The sequence below is a fragment of the Mytilus galloprovincialis genome, chromosome 2 (assembly GCF_965363235.1).
Source record: "Mytilus galloprovincialis chromosome 2, xbMytGall1.hap1.1, whole genome shotgun sequence".
NCBI classification, from domain to species: domain Eukaryota; kingdom Metazoa; phylum Mollusca; class Bivalvia; order Mytilida; family Mytilidae; genus Mytilus; species Mytilus galloprovincialis.
In genome coordinates this window covers 6,143,032-6,164,000 of record NC_134839.1, presented here as the reverse complement: position 1 = coordinate 6,164,000, position 20,969 = coordinate 6,143,032, and the positions used below count along the sequence as shown (strand labels likewise).

General features: G+C 31.6%; 1 protein-coding gene and 1 long non-coding RNA gene across 2 annotated transcripts in view; one reads left to right on the top strand and one right to left on the bottom strand.

Annotated features, from left to right (window-relative positions):
• Positions 1-1,662: 1,662 nt before the first annotated feature.
• LOC143062745 (GTPase-activating Rap/Ran-GAP domain-like protein 3) overlaps positions 1,663-20,969 on the top strand; it is a 126,286-nt gene continuing 106,979 nt past the window's right edge. Inside the window, exon 1 of the mRNA XM_076234510.1 lies at positions 1,663-1,955. Within this exon, the coding sequence (XP_076090625.1) occupies positions 1,723-1,955 (233 nt within the window). The 5' untranslated portion in view covers positions 1,663-1,722. The remainder of the gene's footprint in view (positions 1,956-20,969) is intronic.
• LOC143062749 (uncharacterized) lies at positions 1,783-2,669 on the bottom strand. The gene is made up of 2 exons (XR_012974836.1): positions 2,560-2,669; positions 1,783-2,483 (listed from the first exon to the last, which is right to left on the bottom strand). It is a non-coding gene; the product is annotated as an uncharacterized LOC143062749 (long non-coding RNA).

Sequence of the window (20,969 nt, the reverse complement as noted above, 5' to 3'; positions counted from 1 at the left end):
GTTTTGTATATTAAAACAGATAAATATAGAGCAAAATATGACAACAGCAATCATTTTCAAAATGTTGGGATCTACGTACTGTCCATTTACACTCTAACGACTTTTACTGCTCTTAACTTTGTTTTTCATTTTTGACTTTTACGTGAAAACTAAAATAGATAGATAGATACTTTTAAAAGAAAGAAAATATCAGCAAGACAAGAGTTATAAACAAGTCATTATGTTCGAAACCGTCAGTCAATTTCTTATTTGAGTATTCATCCCTTCATTGACGAGTTTTAGCAATAAGCATATTTTGCCTATTATGTTGAAAAATATAAATTGGCAAGACAAGATCTACAAATAAGTCGGATTAGCGGATTGTCGGTTGACCCCTAATACAATGTATGAGTTATTGTCCTTGAATGACGATTTTTGTATCTATAAATGTTTTGTGTCATTGCCTGTAATTTTGAAAGAGAAACTTTAAAAATACATGATCGACAAAATTTAATATATAGTTAAGTAATGTATCATAATCATTCTTTTCTTCAATGTTCTAGAGTGTCCATTGTTAAGATGCCCATAGACCCGGATCATCGACACAAGTTCAGTAATGTTTCTCGTTGTTAAAAGTCATACGGTTTCCATAATTAATTACATCCGATTCATTTGAACTGGTGGATAGTTGTCTCATTGGCAATCATACCACATCTCCTTATGTTTTAAATTAAATCTTTAGAGCCACTATACTGGTCATCACTTTTTATTATTATCAATAATAATATCATTATCATCATTATTATTTCGTAGATGAGTTAAAATGGCAATAATGTGTGCAGAAAGAATAATTTTGGAGATAAAACTTGACGTCTAGAAACAAAGAATCATATGTATCACAAAAAGATATAATTGAAGTAAATTATTAAAGCTACAAAAGGCGTTTAATATGAAACGTATACATGTATATAAAGTTGATTTATAAACTATGAAATTGTTTTATTTCTAAGATATAATAAAATATCATGTTCCAATCGATACGTTATAAAGCAACCTCGTCAACGTAAGACTTATAGGTGCAGCATCAAAATTAAATAACACACTAATATTCATGTCAATAAAAACAGATTAATTCTTTCAATCAGCTAGCGATAAGACTTGTACAAATTCTTAGTCGTAAAGAACAAATTTGCTATTAGAAATCCCACGAATTTACTGTAAATTATGACACTTGTTGAAAGACCCCTAGCAGGTCAAAATGATTTAAATGTCGCGTATTGATTAAAGTAAGTCAGTTATTTCATGTTTACAACAAATCAAGTTTATTCGCAATAGGTGTCAAGTGTATTCGGCATAATCTACTGAAAAGGCAATCAAAATGTTTTCTGATTATTAGTACTGTTTCCGATTTTGACTGATGTGCGTGCTTTATTGAATTTTCATTGACAGACAAAGTCTTATCTTTTGTTTCTTTCAATTTCTTGATCATTTTTCATGGATTATATAATTACGAATGAATTAGTGACCGATTTTCAATTATACGCTACGTGGATACGCCAATTTGGAAAGTCGTTATTATCTTTGGATCTTACTTTTGAGGAATAAAGTCGGAAATGTTGGTTATTTCACATCACAAGATCAAACATAAAGTGTAATGGAATATGTTTATGTTTTCAAGTCAGATAAAAATCTGTTGTGATTTATGACTTTTGTGAGTTAAAGAGTTTTTATTTAAAGTTGGAAATGAATTCAAATTTTAAAATTTATTCTAAGACTAAATTGTCAACGTCCATGCAGAATTTAGACGTCTTCGAAGAAGACGAAGAAATAACATTTAAGGATAAATTAAAAAGGACATTTTCGTCAATCAAACGTCGCACAAGAACTCGGAAACAAATTGAACACAAACCAATACCCTCTCGTGCGCATAAACCCCTCAGAGCCGTTCAATCTGTACCATGCACATCCATTTCAAGGTAAGATTTTTTTTAATGTTTACTTTTAAAACATGACTGACAAACTTTAATATGAAAGTTCGTGTTTAACCCGGACAACATTGTCTCGTCTGTAACTCTTGATAAACTCATCATAGATAACATAACTGAAATTTAAGCAAATAAGGTACGAAATTGAGGACAAAAAAAATCCTTAAAGTTTTGCCAAATACAGCTTACTAAAGGTAATATATTCCTGAGATAGAAAAGTCTTAGTATTTCAAATTTTCTAAGTTTTAAAAAAAAATGTAAAATTATTAACAGAAAGTCAAATCGGAAGCTTTTAGTTAGTGGAATTTAAAGAAGTTTTTTACAATTTCAATTAAACTCCTAGCGTTATTTGTATTACTGCTAAAATAACGACAGAGACTAGCAGATCAGGAACTGCTGGCCGTACTTTTTGATCACCTATCTCGTAGCGGGGCCTGATTTATACTAACAGAAAGAAAAATGAAAAAAACAATTGTCATGACCGACAGCCAACAAGGACAACAACTGAATTACAAAATTCTGATTAGGAACAGACACGAACATATATAATTATTTGACACCACTGTCTCATGTTAGGGGGTGATTGGTCGCTTACAGATTTAACGCCACGATGTTCGAACAATATGTTACAATAAGTTGAAAATCGCTTGACTCATCAGATTGTCACGAAGTAAAAAAAAATATATTTACTTCAAAGAAAAAAAGAAAAAAGCACCGCTCTTCGAGTACTCGTAGTCATCAAACACTATCTCTGATAGTTTGAAAGCCTACAATTAATGAATAATCATGTTCTCCATGTAGACTAAAATATCTTTGATGATGTCCGGAAGAAATATTTCGTTAATACAAAATTTGTTTCTATTTCATACGAAATATTTTGTGTATATAAAATCAAATAGTTACTACATGACTGCACTATTGCAAGTATCTTGTCTTTACTAGATATAATATTATGCTTCCAAAAAATAAAGTAACAAGTACTACCCATGTTATAATGAACTTATATGTTCAAAAGAATGACTGTATCATAATATTTAAAATAAGAATTCGAATGGGTGTTCATCAGACAAAGAATGCACAAATCAAAAGGTAATAAATTGTAACTATATGTGGAGGGTTGAGATCTCAAAAAACATGTTTAACCCCGCCGTTTTTTGCGTCTATCCCAAGTCAGGAGCCTCTGGCCATTGTTAGCTGTGTATTATTTTTTTAATTTTAGTTTCTTGTGTATAATTTGGAGTTAAGTATGACGTCCATTATCACTGGACTAGTAATATAATTGTTTAGGGGCCAACTGAAGGACTCCTCCGGGTGCGGGAGTTTCTCGCTGCATTGAAGACCCATTGGTGGCCTTCGACTTTATGGTCAGGTTGTTGTCTCTTTGACACATGGATTAGTTGCTAGCAGTAACCTATCATTTTCTCTTGCGATACAATATTTTATTTTACTTTCTTGTACATATTTCTTCGATTCAAACCACTGACATATAAATCCATGACATATAACATTGTTTCTCATTCGCATCTTTTCTTTTTCCTGGGTTAATACCTCCGACGCCTGTACGTATGTAATAAACATAGCAGCAACTGTCAATATACCAATGTGACCAACTTCAATTCGACGCAACTGCGAGCACCTTCGATAATATTACATTTAAATGCCAAACTTTATATAGTACCATTAAATCCCACCCGTAGAAACCACCAAAACTTTCCTCGTGCATTATACACCCGACATCAAACTCTATAAATAGTACATACTGTTGCAGAACTAGATTTATTAGTTCCCATCTATAAATAATTACCACTAATAGCAAACGGGAAAACACCAATTTCAAACGAAATAAAATATATAAACATTTCTTCAAATGATCATTATTGAGATAACCGACTGTATTGACAATGATTAAGCCCGACTTTTGTAAATTGTACGGACAACTCCGAATGAGAGAGTAGTAAATTGTACCAGGTTATCCATTATAAAGCCTGTGACTTATATGTGACGGACATTAGTTTCCTTCATGTGATTAAAAAAGTTAAAATTGATATTAAACCAAGAAATTTTAAGCAGTAAAATAAACCATTATATTTTACAAAAATTTTTTTTAACAACATATGAAATAAGCAAATATGTCTCCAATAAAGAGTTGAAAATAAAAAGATATTTTATAAAGAGCAATGTGGCGGATCCAGAAGGTTGATTCCAGGGGTTGCACCCCCCCTTTTTACGATCAAATAAAAAAAGTTGTAGTCCTCTCGACTCGACTCGGATATGAGAAAACAAAATCGTATTCATGCGAAGATAGTTTACGCTTAACAACAAAAATGTGACGAGAGCAAGAGTGATATCAAATGAAAATAACAAGTAAAATTAAGAGAATCGAAAGATGAATAATAAAAGGTGATAACATCCACTAAAAGTAATTAATGAGAGTATGGATAGGGGTCTTCAATAATTAATTCTCACATTTTTTTCTCTGTTCTTGTTTTATTTTGAAAATTTTGTCTATCCATAAAGTTTTGTTTTACTTAATTTTTTTTTATTCTCAAATTTTTTTTGTCCTTTATTCTGTATCTAAAAGGCTTTTGTCCATTATTCTATATTTGTTGCTATGCTTATTTTGTTCGTTTCTTTTTGTTTTTTTTTTTTTGCCCTTTAATCTGTTACTTTTGCCCGTTATTCTATATTATGTCATGTTGTTGTGCTTATTTTAAACACCCCTTATTTTTCTATTTAATCTGTCCTTTATTCTGGTTTTTTTGTCCATTATCTTCGTTTTTTCTAAAAATCCTTTAAGACCCCCCCCCCCCCCCCCCCCCCCACCCAGACCATTACTGACTATCAACAACAAAACAATTTCCTGCAAAATCAAGGAATATTCCTAGAATTAAAATAACAAGCTATAAACATTATATCATAACTTTAAGTTTGCTTTTATATCGGTAGTGAACATGAGTAAAAAACACGTACAATATTTAAAAAAAAAGGTCGAGATACGCAAGCTGTATTGAAAGATATGAAATCAAAATATTAATATGTCTCAATATTATGTAATGAAATGTTTTTTAACGAATTATCTTTTAGTTTTAGATTAGTAAGAATTGTATCATTAAACTCTGACTATTACAGAATGTACGTGTTTAACATAGACTGAACTGAAGCAGTCGTAGTCTGAGTAACCCGAATAATTCAGCACCTCACCGTGATAGAACTACTTCTTGCGAGATATAACGGGAAATCAGTCTTACAACCGAATGTACCAAGGGGATGATGGGGAGGACTCACATTCATACTCCAATTCATGTGAAAAGAAGAATTCTTATCAATTATTTTTTTTATTTACTCCCCTCCTTTTCCCCACTAGAAAAAAATGAACAATTGATAACGATAAGTTATAGAAAATTAACAAAATTTAAAAAAATATATATAAGGGAAAACAAATTATTTTTTTTTTATATTATTTTTAATTAATTTAAGTAACAGACCTTCATTTTTTCAATTTTCAATAACGAACCGAGTCTGCGATATACCATAACGGTTGCTACCACTTGTTACTACTTTATCAATGTTTTCAATATTATAAAATCTATTTTTCCTGTTCCCGACTATCCCTTACATGTAAATTTTAGTGTAGTCGAGTCAGTGACGTAAAACTATATTCCAATATTCATTAAAGTGGTTATGATGTTCATATTGCATCTGCTCCTTGATCTTTGCATTGTTTATTGAGCTGTGTAAATATTCAAATTACATTTTATATCCGAGAACAAAATGGTATTCTAAGATTGTACACGAAACATGGCGCCGTGTTGATTTCTCACGTCGTCACGAAATTAGACATTTATTCATAGACTCAAATTTTATTTTTATTTAATCTATATCATTATTATAATTAATACTATTAATTTGTTGAGCATCTGCATGTTATAATGTGTTACTAGTATTGGGAATTACTAATTTAGATTAGAATAAAGACTAATGAGAGATGAAGCAACGAAGGAGCGACCTAAGTTTATAGAAATCACACAAATGCTTAACTCAGATTTTTAGCATTATCTAATGCAAAACATGCATCGCAAAGTGGGGGAGGGGGGCTGGTTGACAAAGTGGTCTAACTACTACACCACTAGCCGTCCAAAACTAAGTTTGTTAGTTCGAACCCCGCACGAGATAGTTGCATTCGACTTCAATCTTTATTAACTAAGAATGATACTGCAAGTTTTTCTGCCGAACATAGGTGGTTCTCTCTCGGCACTCCGGCTCCCTCCACCAATGAAAACTGAAATAACCAATAGTGCTTAAAGTGGAGTTAAAAAATAAATACAATCAGTCAATCTAGCCCGTGGTTGGCTTGCGAAGCATTTTTTGATCATCTTAGCTACTAGGAGGTATAATGATAAAATTGCAGAAATATCAACCATGCACTCTTATAAGAGTTGACTTGACAGTTTTCAAAATGTTTACAAATTTCTAATTATCAATTGTAAACGAAAAACTTAGGATAGGCAATGTCAACTTTGCATGAATGTTGTACATGTCTTAAAGATATTTATAAGGGGACCCTTAATATACTTGAAATATTTGTCACTGGACGTTATGCAAATTACAATACTCCTTATTTCCAAGAACACTTTAACGTTACGCAAACCTCTCAGATTAATGCAACACTAAAAGTTGAAGTTATCTTGATTTTTTTCTTCTGATTAAATGAGGACTAAAGGTTAAGTTTATTTCAGTTTGTATAACCTGGAGGAGTTTCAGAAATATTTTAATATATTATTAAGTCTAAATAGTATAGTCAAATGCAAGAACTTTTGTTACCATGATGTAGTTCCAAGATCATTATAATGACTGAATAGAAGAATTCTGCGATTTTCTAAAGGCAGTTTTTAGTCTAACTGTATACATTCAAAAGGATCAAGCCTATTATACAAATTGCTTTCAATATTCTTCTGACATTAGATTTTCAGTGCCTTCAGATAGCTATTAGTTAGCGAACGCACATTAAGATCTATGACCCCAAGCAGATGGAATAATTACTCTATCGTGCTTTTACTGGTGTAAATATCATATCCGGTCTCCATTAACTCTAGTACTAATTTGATACAAAGCTGTGTTTTTGTAGAAAATGGTACTAATTTATGTTGCTTTTTGAAAGCTGCGTAGATGTGAAATCTGTGTCTGTCTTGCAACACTCCCTAAAGGCAATGGTAATCAGATGATACATGTTCAATGGTATTTTTAGACCTAGTGTTGTTTCGAATAACACTCTTAACTCCGAAGTAACTCTAACTTGCAATTAAGGGGATATCAGAAAACACCAAATGTATCAATATCAAACCGCACAATCAGATGTATGTTACTTGTTTAGAAATAACCAAATGAGATTCATTCATTCATTGCATTTTATCCCCACTTGAGCAGATAATGGCTTTTTAGATATCCAATTGATATGTCGATGTTTTTATAAAACAATCCTGTCTACGAACGATTTGCTACATTTGCTACATCCTACAATATCGCATATGAGTATTCTAAACTGGACAATATGAACAAGAAGATGTGGTATGATTGCCAATGAGACAACTGTCGACAAGAGACCACAATGACACAGAAATTAACAACTTTAGGTCACCGTACGGCCTTCAACACTGAGCAAAGCCCATACCGCATAGTCAGCTATAAAAGGTCCGAAATGACAATGTAAAACAATTGAAACGAAAAAACTAACGGCCTTATTTATGTAAAAAAAAAAATTAACGAAAAACAAATATGTAAAACACAAACGACAACCACTGAATTACAGACTCCTAACTTTCTAACTAAGTTTTTCATCTTTAAACATTTAACTCACTAGAGGTTCGGTATCTTGAAATATGGTAGCTATTTTCACTTATATACCAGAACCTTCGTCTGCTCCTACCCAGAACATCTTTTCCCAGTAGTAGTCTAAATTCCTTGCCCTACGATCAAATTAAATCATTTCGTAAGAAACTCATGTTCTATTTTTTTTAAAACAAACAGGAATCAATCCGTCGAGCTCGATTTCTAGCCACTCGATAGATCAGTTTGATATCTAGGGATTCGATAGATCAACTCGATATCTAGTGACCAATATGACAATGCAGTCTAGATCTATCTCGATTTGTAGTCATTCGATAGATCAGTTCAATTCTGGTACCTCGATTTCTTGTTTCTTGATTCTTCGACTCGATTTCTACAGACTCAATAGATAAGGTATGTTTCTAAAGTCTCGATAGATCAGCTCGATTTTTAGCGAATCGAAACATCAGCTCGATTTCTAGCGAATTGAAAGATCAGCTCGATTTCCAGCGAATCAATAGATCAGCTCGATAAGTAGTGACCCAAATAATCAGGTCAACTTCCAAGGTCTCGATAGATCAGATCGATTTCTGGTGACTCGATAGATCATATGTCGTCAATCAAAACAATAGAAACTTGCTTTAAAAGTTTGTACATATTTTATTTGCGACTATTAAGGAAAAAGTATAGGACACAAGTTAATCGACCATATAATTCTCCTTGTATATAGTATGTATTAGATGTAGTTTACATGTAATTTACATAGAAGTAATAACTAATAATATTATCTTTTCCATTATTGTAAAAAGAGCAATTTGTTTTGATAGTAACAGTAATAGTATTTACCAATAGCAGTTATCATTTTCAGAAGATGTTTTATAGTGATAGATTTCCGGATGAAAGCTTAATTGCTACCATATTTCTGTCATCAAAATTGATGCCTTAAGACTGCTTATGTCATATGAATCCTGATTCTGTCTTATCTTTTTCTGGTTTAATTGCTAAAAACCTGGAGTCTCAAATTTCACAAAAATACTTACAACTAAGATTTATCAGTTGAATTGTTCAAGACTACGATCAATCCTAATCGTAAGTTTGTTTTAGAAACCGACTCCTGAACCTTTTGCTCGTCAATAAAAGCATTTCTATACATGTACAAGTAATAGATGCAAGCTTCTGGTATCTGAGGGGCGTTAGGACCGAAAGATATGGCACGTAGAAACATCTGATTAACATAAAATTAAGACATGCTTATTATATATTGTCTCTTGTTCTTAAAACAGCAATTGTATAAAAAAAGAAGATGTGGTATGATTGCCAATGAGACAACTATCCACAAAAGACCAAAATGACACAGACATTAACAACTATAGGTCACCGTACGGTCTTCAACAATGAGCAAAGCCCATACAGCATAGTGAGCTATAAAAGGCCCCGATAAGACAATGTAAAACAATTGTTTCTTCAAACAGAACCAGTGTCCTCTAAATGTCCAGATGCAGTAGATGATCAGAAGATGTTTAAGCATGCAAGGTTCCGGAATGAAATCATTATCATGTTGATATTTCATAGGCAAGGTTTCGGAATGAAATCATTATCATGTTGATACATGTATTTCATAGGCAAGGTTCCAGAATGAAATCATTATCATATTGATATTTCATAGGCAAGGTTCCGGAATGAAATCATTATCATATTGATATTTCATAGGCAAGGTTTCGGAATGAAATCATTATCATGTGTATTGCTTACATTTCTCTGTCATCGAATTGATAGTTTATCACTGATTTTGTGGGCAATATGAATCGCTGGACTTTCTTGTCTTTTGATGGCTTAATTGCCATAATATTTGAATCTGTTAAATTATAATACCTCTTTTGTGAATAACTAAACATTTCGAAGCATGCACATACTAACAGTTTATACGGTATCTAAATTCTAGTATTTAGGCTTCTAAATTATGGGTTATAAATGAAATATGAAAACGGGAATGTAAAAAAGGGATGAGAAATTGCATGTGTGCTTGTGTTTTGAAAACCATTTTGTATTTCTCATTTGCAGATCAATCTTATCATATATAAGACACCTCAAATAATATTTGTACTATGTTCGAAACAGGTTAGATATGCTCTGTGAGACCTCCCACTCAACCAGCTTCTTTACTTTGTACTAGTAAACTTAATATTTTGAAATGATGTATAGTTATTTTATATTTTTTTTCTTTTGCAATCAGGTTTCTGTATCAAATCTTCAAGATAAGAATACGTGTCCATTTGTCCATGTTTACATTAAACAAAAAATGAGATCATAAAGAAACAAGTACTAGATTATATAAACTTGAACATTAATTTATAATGTTTACACATCTGTTTAATTCACACTGGAATTTTGTTATATCCAGTGTTTTTGTGATTTATAATCCACTGTAATACATTTGAATACACATGCATTATTGTATTATACAAGGGCATTTGGATATTTGATATGAATTGGAAGTAGATTTAGGAGTTTATACTACTAAAATAGAAGTCTAGCTATAAAAGTTCTGAATGAAATATACTAGAAACAAAATCTCGATTTAACTTTCAAATTTGTGATTAATTTTCTTAGACTTCAATCATTTGAATATTCGGAATTGCTACATTACTAAGTCCCGGTTTGCTAAATTTCAGACAGCTAAAGTGTGCACAATATTTAAGAATTGAATGCTTCTTTTTGTAAATTCATTGGGGTGTAAAAGCGTTGACCGAAGTACATTTTGTATGAAGCGCGGAAACGCTTCATTCTAAAAATGTACGCGCGGTCAACGCTTTTACAACCCTATGAAGTTACAAAAAGAAGCATTCAATACTTATAATTACATTTTTTAGCTATGATCATGAAAACACGAATTTTATATTATTTTTTGTTTAATTCACCTGTGCACTTTATTGTGGGACCACGTGTTATCATGGATGATACGTTTTATTGAGTGATGCAATTGCTGAAGGAATAACATGTGATGGGCATAAAGTATTATAATGAAACATACATCTAATGTAATTATTTGATTATAAATGGTAGGAGTCAAAATTGAATATCACAATTTAAACAGTTTGTTTGCACATCGTCTAGTTAAAAAATTCTACAAAGTAAACTTTGTACAAAGTTATGAATTTAATGTCAAAATATATTACATATGAACTGAAACTAACGTTTGATTTGCAACGAAAAATAGAAAACAAATTGAAAGGGTCACTTCATTTATCCCTTCATTTTCATCATATTGTTTTAGTTTCATCTTTAATTAACTCAACATACATTACAACAGGAATTCTGTTAATTACAGATTGTGTTCTCTTCGTATTAAGCATTTTCTACAAAGATATGAGCCCTCAAAGTTTGACCACCATTAATCTCAATTGAAGTATTGTAAAACTTTCTTTAATTAGTATCTCAGTTTATAATATGTCTTTTTCTTAAAACAAACAACCGTCAGAAATATGATGTGAATGTTATTTTTATGATTATATCTTATATGTTTGATAACCGAGGGAAGTGAATTCATCATCAATCAATCAACGTATAAATTTCCTGATGTTTGTATATTATCCAACATTTTACAAGTAAAAACTTGGATATCAAATGTTCTTTTCAACAATGAATGTAATGTGTTTTAAAAACTTTTAAATGCAAACATATAATCGAGAACCCATTATAAGTCAAAGTACGGTCTTCCACACGGATCCTTGGTTCACACCGAAATATAAAGGGCTCTCCATATAGAAAAAAATGAACATGGATGTGTGATGCTATTTAGTACGGGTTTTACCCATTGTTGAAGGTCATACGGTGACCTATAGTTGATAACCTTCTACGTCATTTGGTATCTGGTTGGAGAATTATCTTATTGGCATTATCCTACCACATCTTCTTATGTTCATACTTTCTTTTTTTGTCCAAGCATATTTAACATTTTGTATGAGATGTTCAATGACTGCCAATGAAATAACCTTCAACCAAAGACCAACGGCCATGGACGTAAACAAACATTTCGAAGCGTTGGTGATTATTTCACGCCGTATATATTAACTTCGATTTCATATAAGAACGTGTCACTATATTAGTACTCACACTGAGACGTTTAACGATTTTTCGATGTAGAAAAAAAAGTATTGTACGAATATAAACAAAATGCACGTTTCCCGGATGATCGTACATCAAGGAGACATTTTTGTAAACCCATTAAGTTTAAAGGGTTTGCCCAGGCGTTAAAACTCATGGTTCAAGACATATACATTAATACACTATACGATTGTTTAGTCTACAGATCACTCATCAGTGACGCTCGAATGAAAACAGGAGGCCAAAATCAATTAGGAAATCGAAAAATAAATCCTGAAAGTTTTGCTTAATTTGGCAAGGTTAACTCTGTCTGGTGTAAAACAGTTCTTAAGTGTTTCGATTAATGAGGGCCCTCATGGGGTTTTTGATTATGTGATTAATTGGCCGTTTTTTTAGTGATTATTTGATTATTAAGCCAAATATTTCATGATTATTTGATTACCTAGGACTGTATTTTTAGTTTATGATTATTTGATTACTAAAGATAAGCAAATATTTAATGATTATGTGATTATATTGGCAAAAAAAATGGTGATTATGTGATTACTAGGACCCCCCATGAGGAGCCTCATTAATTTGAACCGTTTAATTAACAGTAAATTTACAAGAAATGGTTGTATCGAAGAAATGTCAGTCATATCGACACAGGAGCTCTGACTGCATTGCACACTTTTATAATAATGATGCCAGAACGGTATATATTTAATCAATGTACTATTATTATGCTCATGACATTTCCTAATAATCATACTTTTGTCCCAATATTCCACATGTTAACATGCGTTTTTAAAAGAATTAACTTTCCTGACATGCATTTTTAACGTCAAGGCACTTGTCTATAAGACTATACAGTTTTAATGGAATATGTTACAATATAAAGTAATGTTATCTAGAGCTAGCCATCAAACTTCCGCAATATCCTGTTTTGCTTTCAATAAGCATATATTAAAAGATATAATCACACATTTTAATAGTATCAGATTTTGCACATATTTACGATCTTGTAAACTAACCGGATGGTTAAGATTGTCACTAAAACACGTAAAATTCTGTGATATTATTGAATTTTCTTACTTTTATTTAAAAAATGACAGTGATCTATTCCACAATGTACAGTCAATGAATACTTGTATCAAAAGTGCAAAAACTATAAGAAATAGAATTGTAATAATTTCCTTATACTTTTTGAATACGATGCTTTAGCATCTTTGTAATATGAAGTGACACTGTATGGTGATGGTTATAATTCATTTTGAAATTTTATCGGAAATTTATTCCACTTTTAAATTGAAATGTTGTGTGATAACAAACCATTTGAGATTATTGACGTAAGAAAAGAATAAATTTCTTAAACAGGTGTTATGTTGTATTCCAATGTGTATAGTATTTTTATTTGATATTTATTGATAAAAAGGACGTGAATACGTCTTTGGGACAGCTACCGAACCACACATTTAATTCGACTGGATTGTCCTGGTCTAATTAGTCAGTAGTCCATACATTATAATGTGTTGGTCCAATGGATTGTATATGTATATTAGGTAATAATGAGACAACCAAAATGACTAGTATATGATTTTAAAAAAGAAAACAGAATTGCTGTCAAAAACTATCTTGAAAAATGCCGGCACGTAGGTGGCGCTTTTGCTTTATAAGACCGTAGCATTTTATTACTCAGATATTCAGAAACTGTCGTTATATGGTTGCGTAATGCTAACAGTGTTTGTTATAAGAATATACAAAAAAAAATCATAGTCTTCTGTGGTTGCGTTCCTTTTTTTTCCCTTCTCAATCTTACATGTAGGCTTTTAAAGTTGCAGCAGAACATTTAAATTATAAGCAAATAGAATAAAATACAATAACAATCTTACAAACCATCGATTAGATTGGATGAACCGCTCTTGAGTTGATTTTGTCTCATTTTATTTGCAAAACAAAGATCCACGTCTGCAATTAATGATTCTAAGAGAGACAACTTAATTTACAATCAATTCCATTTGTTGTATTTATACTTGTTCGACGGTAAAGAAACGGAATTGAATTCACCGGTTTTTTTTAAACCACAAAAATAAATCAATAATGTCAACGCTGAAGAAACTTCTGAGTAAAATTTTCAATCATAATTGAATTTACCATCTTGACAATCGTTAAAACCTGTATATTCAAAATAGAAATAAAGAGAAACATAGCTTAATCGAGAAATAAATGCGAGTAATCGTTCAACAATTTAAACTTGTTTTTGTTTCCTTCATATTAACTGATATACAGTAACAAAGACATGGAATATGTTTAAAATTTGCAAAGTCGATCATCTTTAAAAGGTCCAGCATCTTTAAAAGGTTAATCATGACATACTTACCCAACATGTTAGTAAATATTGCCCCTCGTGAAATAACAACGGTTACCGTAAAACAAAACTACTATTACATTGCTGATAGTTAGACCTTTTCAACTGAAGTTTCATACTTAAAAGTTTGTTTTATTTTATGCTGTTGGTATTGTGCCTGGTTTATTGAGGAGAGGGTTGAGCTGACAAAAATGTTTAACCCCGCCACTTTCTGTTGGGTCTAGCAAAGTCAGGATCTATATTTCAGTATTTATCTTTGTATACAGTAACTCCTTAACATTTTTGGGGTTTTTGATAAAAAAAAAAAAATAAGGCCGTTGCTTTTGTTTTTGTTCATGTTTTTTTCTCTCATTTGAATGGTTTTATATTTTGTCATACCAAATCTTAAATAACTCACTTTACTAGTTTGAATTTTATTCATTGTTGAAGGTCATACGGTGGCATTTATCTGAAAACGTTCTCGTCCTTTGGTTCCTGGTAAATATCCTCCTCGTTACCAATTGCATTCATATCGAATTTCCTTATCTTGTTTTATCTAAGCATAAAGAGTTGACTCTTCATCTCAAAAATTCTTGATTTCAGTCAATTTAAATCCATATAAGTTGGTACAGGTAATGTGGGCTGCCAAATCGTCGTTTTAGGATTTCTATTGGCAGTTTTATAGTTCAAACAACGTGAAACGGTCGTTCCAGTCTCCATAGAAATCTCACTTTTTATATAAAAGTGTTTTTACTATCAAATTTGTAACCATTCAATCTATGAAATGTGCAAGCACTCATACTAAAACAAGGTTGTAATTTCCTTTTGCAGTCCTGTTTCAATCCTTTTCGTTTGATGCTTTGAAACATTTTTCAGTATTTTTTATGTAATTGGTCAATACAAACCGGCGTACTTTGATCGATATCATTATTTTATTTATCGCCTAAAGTAAACTATTCAACATCCACATATTTTCATCCTGATATGGATGTAACATTTTCCACTGGAAAATCAATGATATCAATCTTAGTGACTTTCGTAGTCATTTTTAAGACGTTTGTAGTTATTGAGTTATGCCGCTTTATGCATGAGATTATCGTTACCTTGTATTTCTCAGATGATTATTATATCATTATAAATTAGGATATTATGATGTCCGCTTTAGTTGTTAATCGTTTATGAATCAAGACTGTGTTAAAACATAACATTGTTTCTTGTGTTTATATTGATCACGATTAGTACAAAAACGCAGAAAATTGCGAAAAGTCTGTTCCATTCTGCACCGTGTAATAGGTATACCGATTATATATCTACACGTTATAAAATATCCTTCCGTTCCTTCGTACATTTTTTACCTTTGTCCGTCTGTCCTTCTATCATTTATATGTCATACTTTTGTATCAACAACTTGCTAAATAAGACGAAATATTTGTCCTCTATGTAATTAAAAATAGTATAATTCATAAAACAGTTAAAATGATGATTTAGATTGAATATTTATTTAACTTTAAATCGGTGGTGATTTGATATAGTATATTCTGTGCATCTCTTTAATTGTAGTGACTAGTCTATGTTTCAATAAATTAATTGAATTTTTAGCGCGAAATATACGTGCTTTTCATTAAAGGGAAACTTCACAAAAAAATCAAAAATTGATATTATGTTCATTCAGTATGAAAATACTCAAATTCATAGTTATTAAATTTTTATTCCGCTAGATAAGCGATCACCATCGATTTTAAATTTAGAGTATCAATTCTCTGCGTTCGGCCATTTTGTCTTCTTTCCCGATTAATAACAACGATATGTCTATAAACCACAAAGGAACAAAACTACAGAAACAGATGTAGTCGTAATTGCGTGTCGATATCTTGTCAATCGTACGGTTGTTTTATCCGACTAACTAACTTGATACGGAAAATATTCTTATTTTTTTTAATTACCATGGTCTGTTGTTTTTAAACTGTTGATATTGGAATTAGGTAAAGAGTCAAAGTTGAAATCATAAATAAGTGTTCCGTGAAAATTGTTTTCGAAAATCTAATTTGTTCATAATTCTTTAAAGTAATAAACTTTTTTCAAATAAATTCTGATCTTCCCTCATCTGATCACCAGCATGGCTAAAGGTATTACTTCCAAAGGTATTGTGAGGGGTGTGAGGTGACATGTCCAGGTATTCAAGCGATTTCCTGTCGGGCTTGCAAGTTCATGCATCGTTTCACCTCTGCAGGTATTGATCAGTGTACACGGCGGATAACTTTTGAACTATCAGATGTATAATATACAACTCTGTCTTACTTGTCATTACTAAACTCATACGCTTGTTTATAAATAACATTTCTGGTGTAAAGAATATTATTCATAAAATATAAATAATACCCAAAAAATAAGATTTGATGAAATTAAAATCTATTTAAATATTTTTTCCAAGGGTGAATTTGGGAAAATGTAATATATACTCATTGTCAATAGTGAAGGACAGATTGGAACATACCAGAAATATTGATTTAAAAAAATGTACGCACTTGTCGACGATTCGTTTATACGACTGGGTAGAAAGTAACGGAACTATAGCGCAATTTAAAATATATACATGTATACATTGAACATAGGAAAAAAACATATATTTTGAATAAATTGGGGTAAAAGTTTTGTAAATAGACTAGTCCACGTATGCCAACAGTATGTAATCATCGAATGTCGATAGACTATTGTATACCAGAAAAAGAAGAAGAAGAGAACCAATTTGATTTAAATACAGGTCGATGTATAATTTGCTTTGGTTCATCGAAGTTGTGGACATAGTAAAATCACAGATTTATATTTCAATAAGATTGTTCTCGAACAAAGGAAGGAATTCCGTCATCACAATTGTTATATATGCCACTGGACGAACACTAATTATCCCCAAGGGATGTGAATATTTTGCTGGGAAACTATTGAGTATCAAAGTTTCAAATTAATTTCGGGATTTATTTTCTTTCTTGGTATTCAAGGGAAATATGACATTAAATTGGTTCTGTCTTTTTTTAAACATCGTTAAAAAGAGGTGTGTCTAAGGTGGACGCCACAAGAACCCTGTAATACTAGTACGAGAGTATAGCATGTAAACATTCCTTCTCAATAATATGGTTGTATTGGAAATCTTTTCATACAGATTGACAACTCATGGTCCAATATGCATGTAATATTTGCCACATGACGCCCATAGTTCTTTCTACCATCATCATCTTATTCTTTGATATTGCTGTAAACATCGATGGTTCACACCCAAACAAAATGGGAGTAATGTACCTTCAGAGCTTCTCCGTGGTATACACTTGTGAAACTTAATATATAGACGAAATTTCTGTATTGAAATGAATCTACATCTTCAAATAACGATTTAGAGTAATCACCTTACAAACCAATATAAACGTATGGCAAGATATAACCATGAAGGAATTTAGTTTTTGTCAGACGCAAGAACTCATCACTATCATAAACATATACGTATATATGCATGCAGTTTCAAATATCAAGAACAAGCGGTCGATGTCGATAGTCCGTTTTCTAACTGTTCAGAGTTAGACATGTCACTTGTTCATTCTTGGAAGCCTTCATATTCCCCGTCCAACGATGGGAACTCTTTCTGGTTGTGTTGACTACAAATGCTTGTATGGTAATTCTGTCGTTTATCTGTATAAGTGGTTGCATTTCCTCTCCTTTCCCAACAAACAAACTAACGAAACGCTACTAGTCTGCTTTCTCTGGAGATCATCCTCAATGGCGCTTATACGTCAGGAAACTTACATGTATACTAATAATGATTGTTTCAAGAACAACGATGTATGGACGAACTATTCTAAATTCGTCAATATCAGTTATGCATGACTAAAATATAAGTTTATTACAACTACTGTATTACTTATTTGGATTAATGACGGCTATCATGTTCAACATTGCACAAATATTATCATAGAATTTAAAAAAAAAAATGTACAAAAATCCTCAAAAAAAAATAATGCCTTAGCTTAGATCATTGGTATTCTTTTCACAAAAAGTTCGTGTAAATGATTGTCAAATGAATTTAATTATGTAAGAATGAAATGTTAAAAAGAAACTAAAAAAAAATCATGCATGTTGTATGTTGTATTTTTTTTTCAATTAAAAACTTTAAAATTGCGATAGTTTTATGAGCATTAAACACAGCCAGATTTGAATACAAGTTAAGAAATTCTGGTAAAGTCAATGGTACAAACAGATGTGCAAAGGTATATCAAATTGGGAAATATTACTTACTTATAGTTACTTATAGTTGATTTCCAGTACAGGATCCCTCAAGGTTCCTCTTCACCAGACTCGTAGTTTAATGTGTTTCTTATACTATTTTGACCGTTACTTCCGGATATTTCTGCTCTATAGTCATTATAGTATAATTCTTCGTCTGACCAATATTTGTCTAGTCGGTTTTTGAATGAATTTATCGATGGTGACTTTGTTATTTTATCTGGTAGTTTGTTCCAGGTTTTAGCAATTCTAACAGAGAAAGAGTGTTTACGGATATTAGATTGGAATCTTTGATGAACTACTTTATTACTGTTGGTCCTACTACTACATCTTTGTTGAGAATCGTCTGCCTTTCTTAAAAATGAGATAACTTCTTTGTCGTAGTGTCCGTTCATTGTTTTGAAGGTTTCGATCATGTCTCCTCTTATTCTCCTATAGGAAAATGTAGGTAAGCCTAGTTTTTTTAGTCTCTCTGGGTAGCTCATGCCTTTTAGCCCTGGTAGTTGTTTTGTTACCCTTCTTTGGACACCTTCTATTTTGTCTATATCTTTCTTTTTGTAAGGGGACCAGACTGAGCTGGCATAGTCTAGGTGTGTTCTAACCATGGTTTAGTATAGTGGCATGAATGTCTCTATTCCCAGGTATTTAAATGTTCTTCTAAGAACTGCGAATATGGAGTTTGCTTTGTTCACTTTTTCACTAATGTGATTTTCGAATGTGAGTTCTGCATCAATGAGGACTCCAATATCTTTTTCCTCTTTAACTTGTGCTATAGGATGATTTAGTAGGCTATAGATTGGCTATAGATTGGTGGATGGTCAGTGCTATTAGATTTCTTACTTATTTTCATATATTTACATTTTTCTGGGTGAAATTTTAGTATTTAGGTGAACGTTTGTATGTAACAACCACTGCTCACTATGTACTTTTTTAAAGACACTTAAACTATGGGGTCACCAAAGGTTCTCAACACCTTAATAAAGTAATTCGAAAAACTAATCAGAAATAACACGATGTTTTGATTTATATCAATTATATAAATCAAAACATAAAGGTTATTCCTGATTAATTTTTTGAATTATTTTATAATTAAAGGCGTAAAGAAACCTTTGGTGACCCCACAGTTTAAATGTCTATCGTAGGTACGTCGTGAACGGTGGTCGTTACAGACAAACGTTCATGTAAATTGTCCCAGTCAATGGATGATTTTAATGTGTCAATCAATGGCCACAGCCACACTGTTTTGAATTTCATTCTATGTGGTACCTTATCAAAGGCCTTCATAAAGTCTGTATAAATGCAGTCTATGTCTAATCCTTGATCTAGTGCCTCTGTCCATTTATCAATCACTTCTAATAATTGGAGACCAGTTGACCTTCCTGCAATAAATCCATATTGCTTTTCTTTTTAGAGAATAGGTTGTTCTTTTTCATATGCTCTATTATAAATTCACGTAATATTTTCTCCATTATTTTACATACTACTGATGTCAAACTGACTGGTCTATAGTTTTTGGCTAGTGACTTATTACCCTTTTTAAATATTGCACTTATCATAGCATTCTTCCAATCGTTAGGTACGGTCTTACTTTCAAGTGATTGATTATAAATGATACATAAAGGTTTTGCCAATGATTCAGCGATCTCTTTTAACAGTCTGGGGTGTAGTTTATCCATCCCTGGAGATTTGTCTATTTTTAATGCATTTAAATGTTTCAGCACTACTTCTTCCTTAATTTTTTGATATGGCATATCATTAGTTACTAATACAGGCGTTGGTGATGGTACCTTGCCATCAGGTTCCTTTGTGAAGACACTGGAAAAGTATTCTACTAGTAATAAAAAAACTAAAATTGCATTTTGTTTTTATTAAAGATTAAAACTACTATTTTTTACTTCATATTTGAATCTTTACGCCAATTGCCGCTAAGAAAGTAATCCAAAATTGTTTTCTTTTATTTTTATACACTTTCGGAATTATGAATCTAAATTTTATTATTGTATCTTTATTCTCATCGTATTAAATACAGCAGACTCTTTCTAATCCTTTCTGTTTATCCTTTCCAAATAACAACATTCATACCTGTGGACGCTTGAACTCACACCTGCGGCTAAATAGCTACAAGGTAAACGAATTGACCTCAAGCCGAGAAATATACAGTGACCTTTACAAAATAATATACACACTCTGCTCACACATTAGTTGCATTGAAAGGATTATCAAAACAATAACGGTAAATAGAACTGAAATATTTTCAGTTCAATGTCAGTAAAAATGTTCAATAAATATTTTATGAAAAAAATCTCAACAATAATTAATGAAATTTATTCGAAAACATTTACCAGAGATAATTTTAAAGGAATTTAATTCAATCAATACAAAACGGTATATGCATATTCATTTTCGTTCATTCTTATATTGTGGTAAATAACTACGACCATTCGTCAGCTGTGCGCTTTTAATTACGTATATTGTCGATAAGC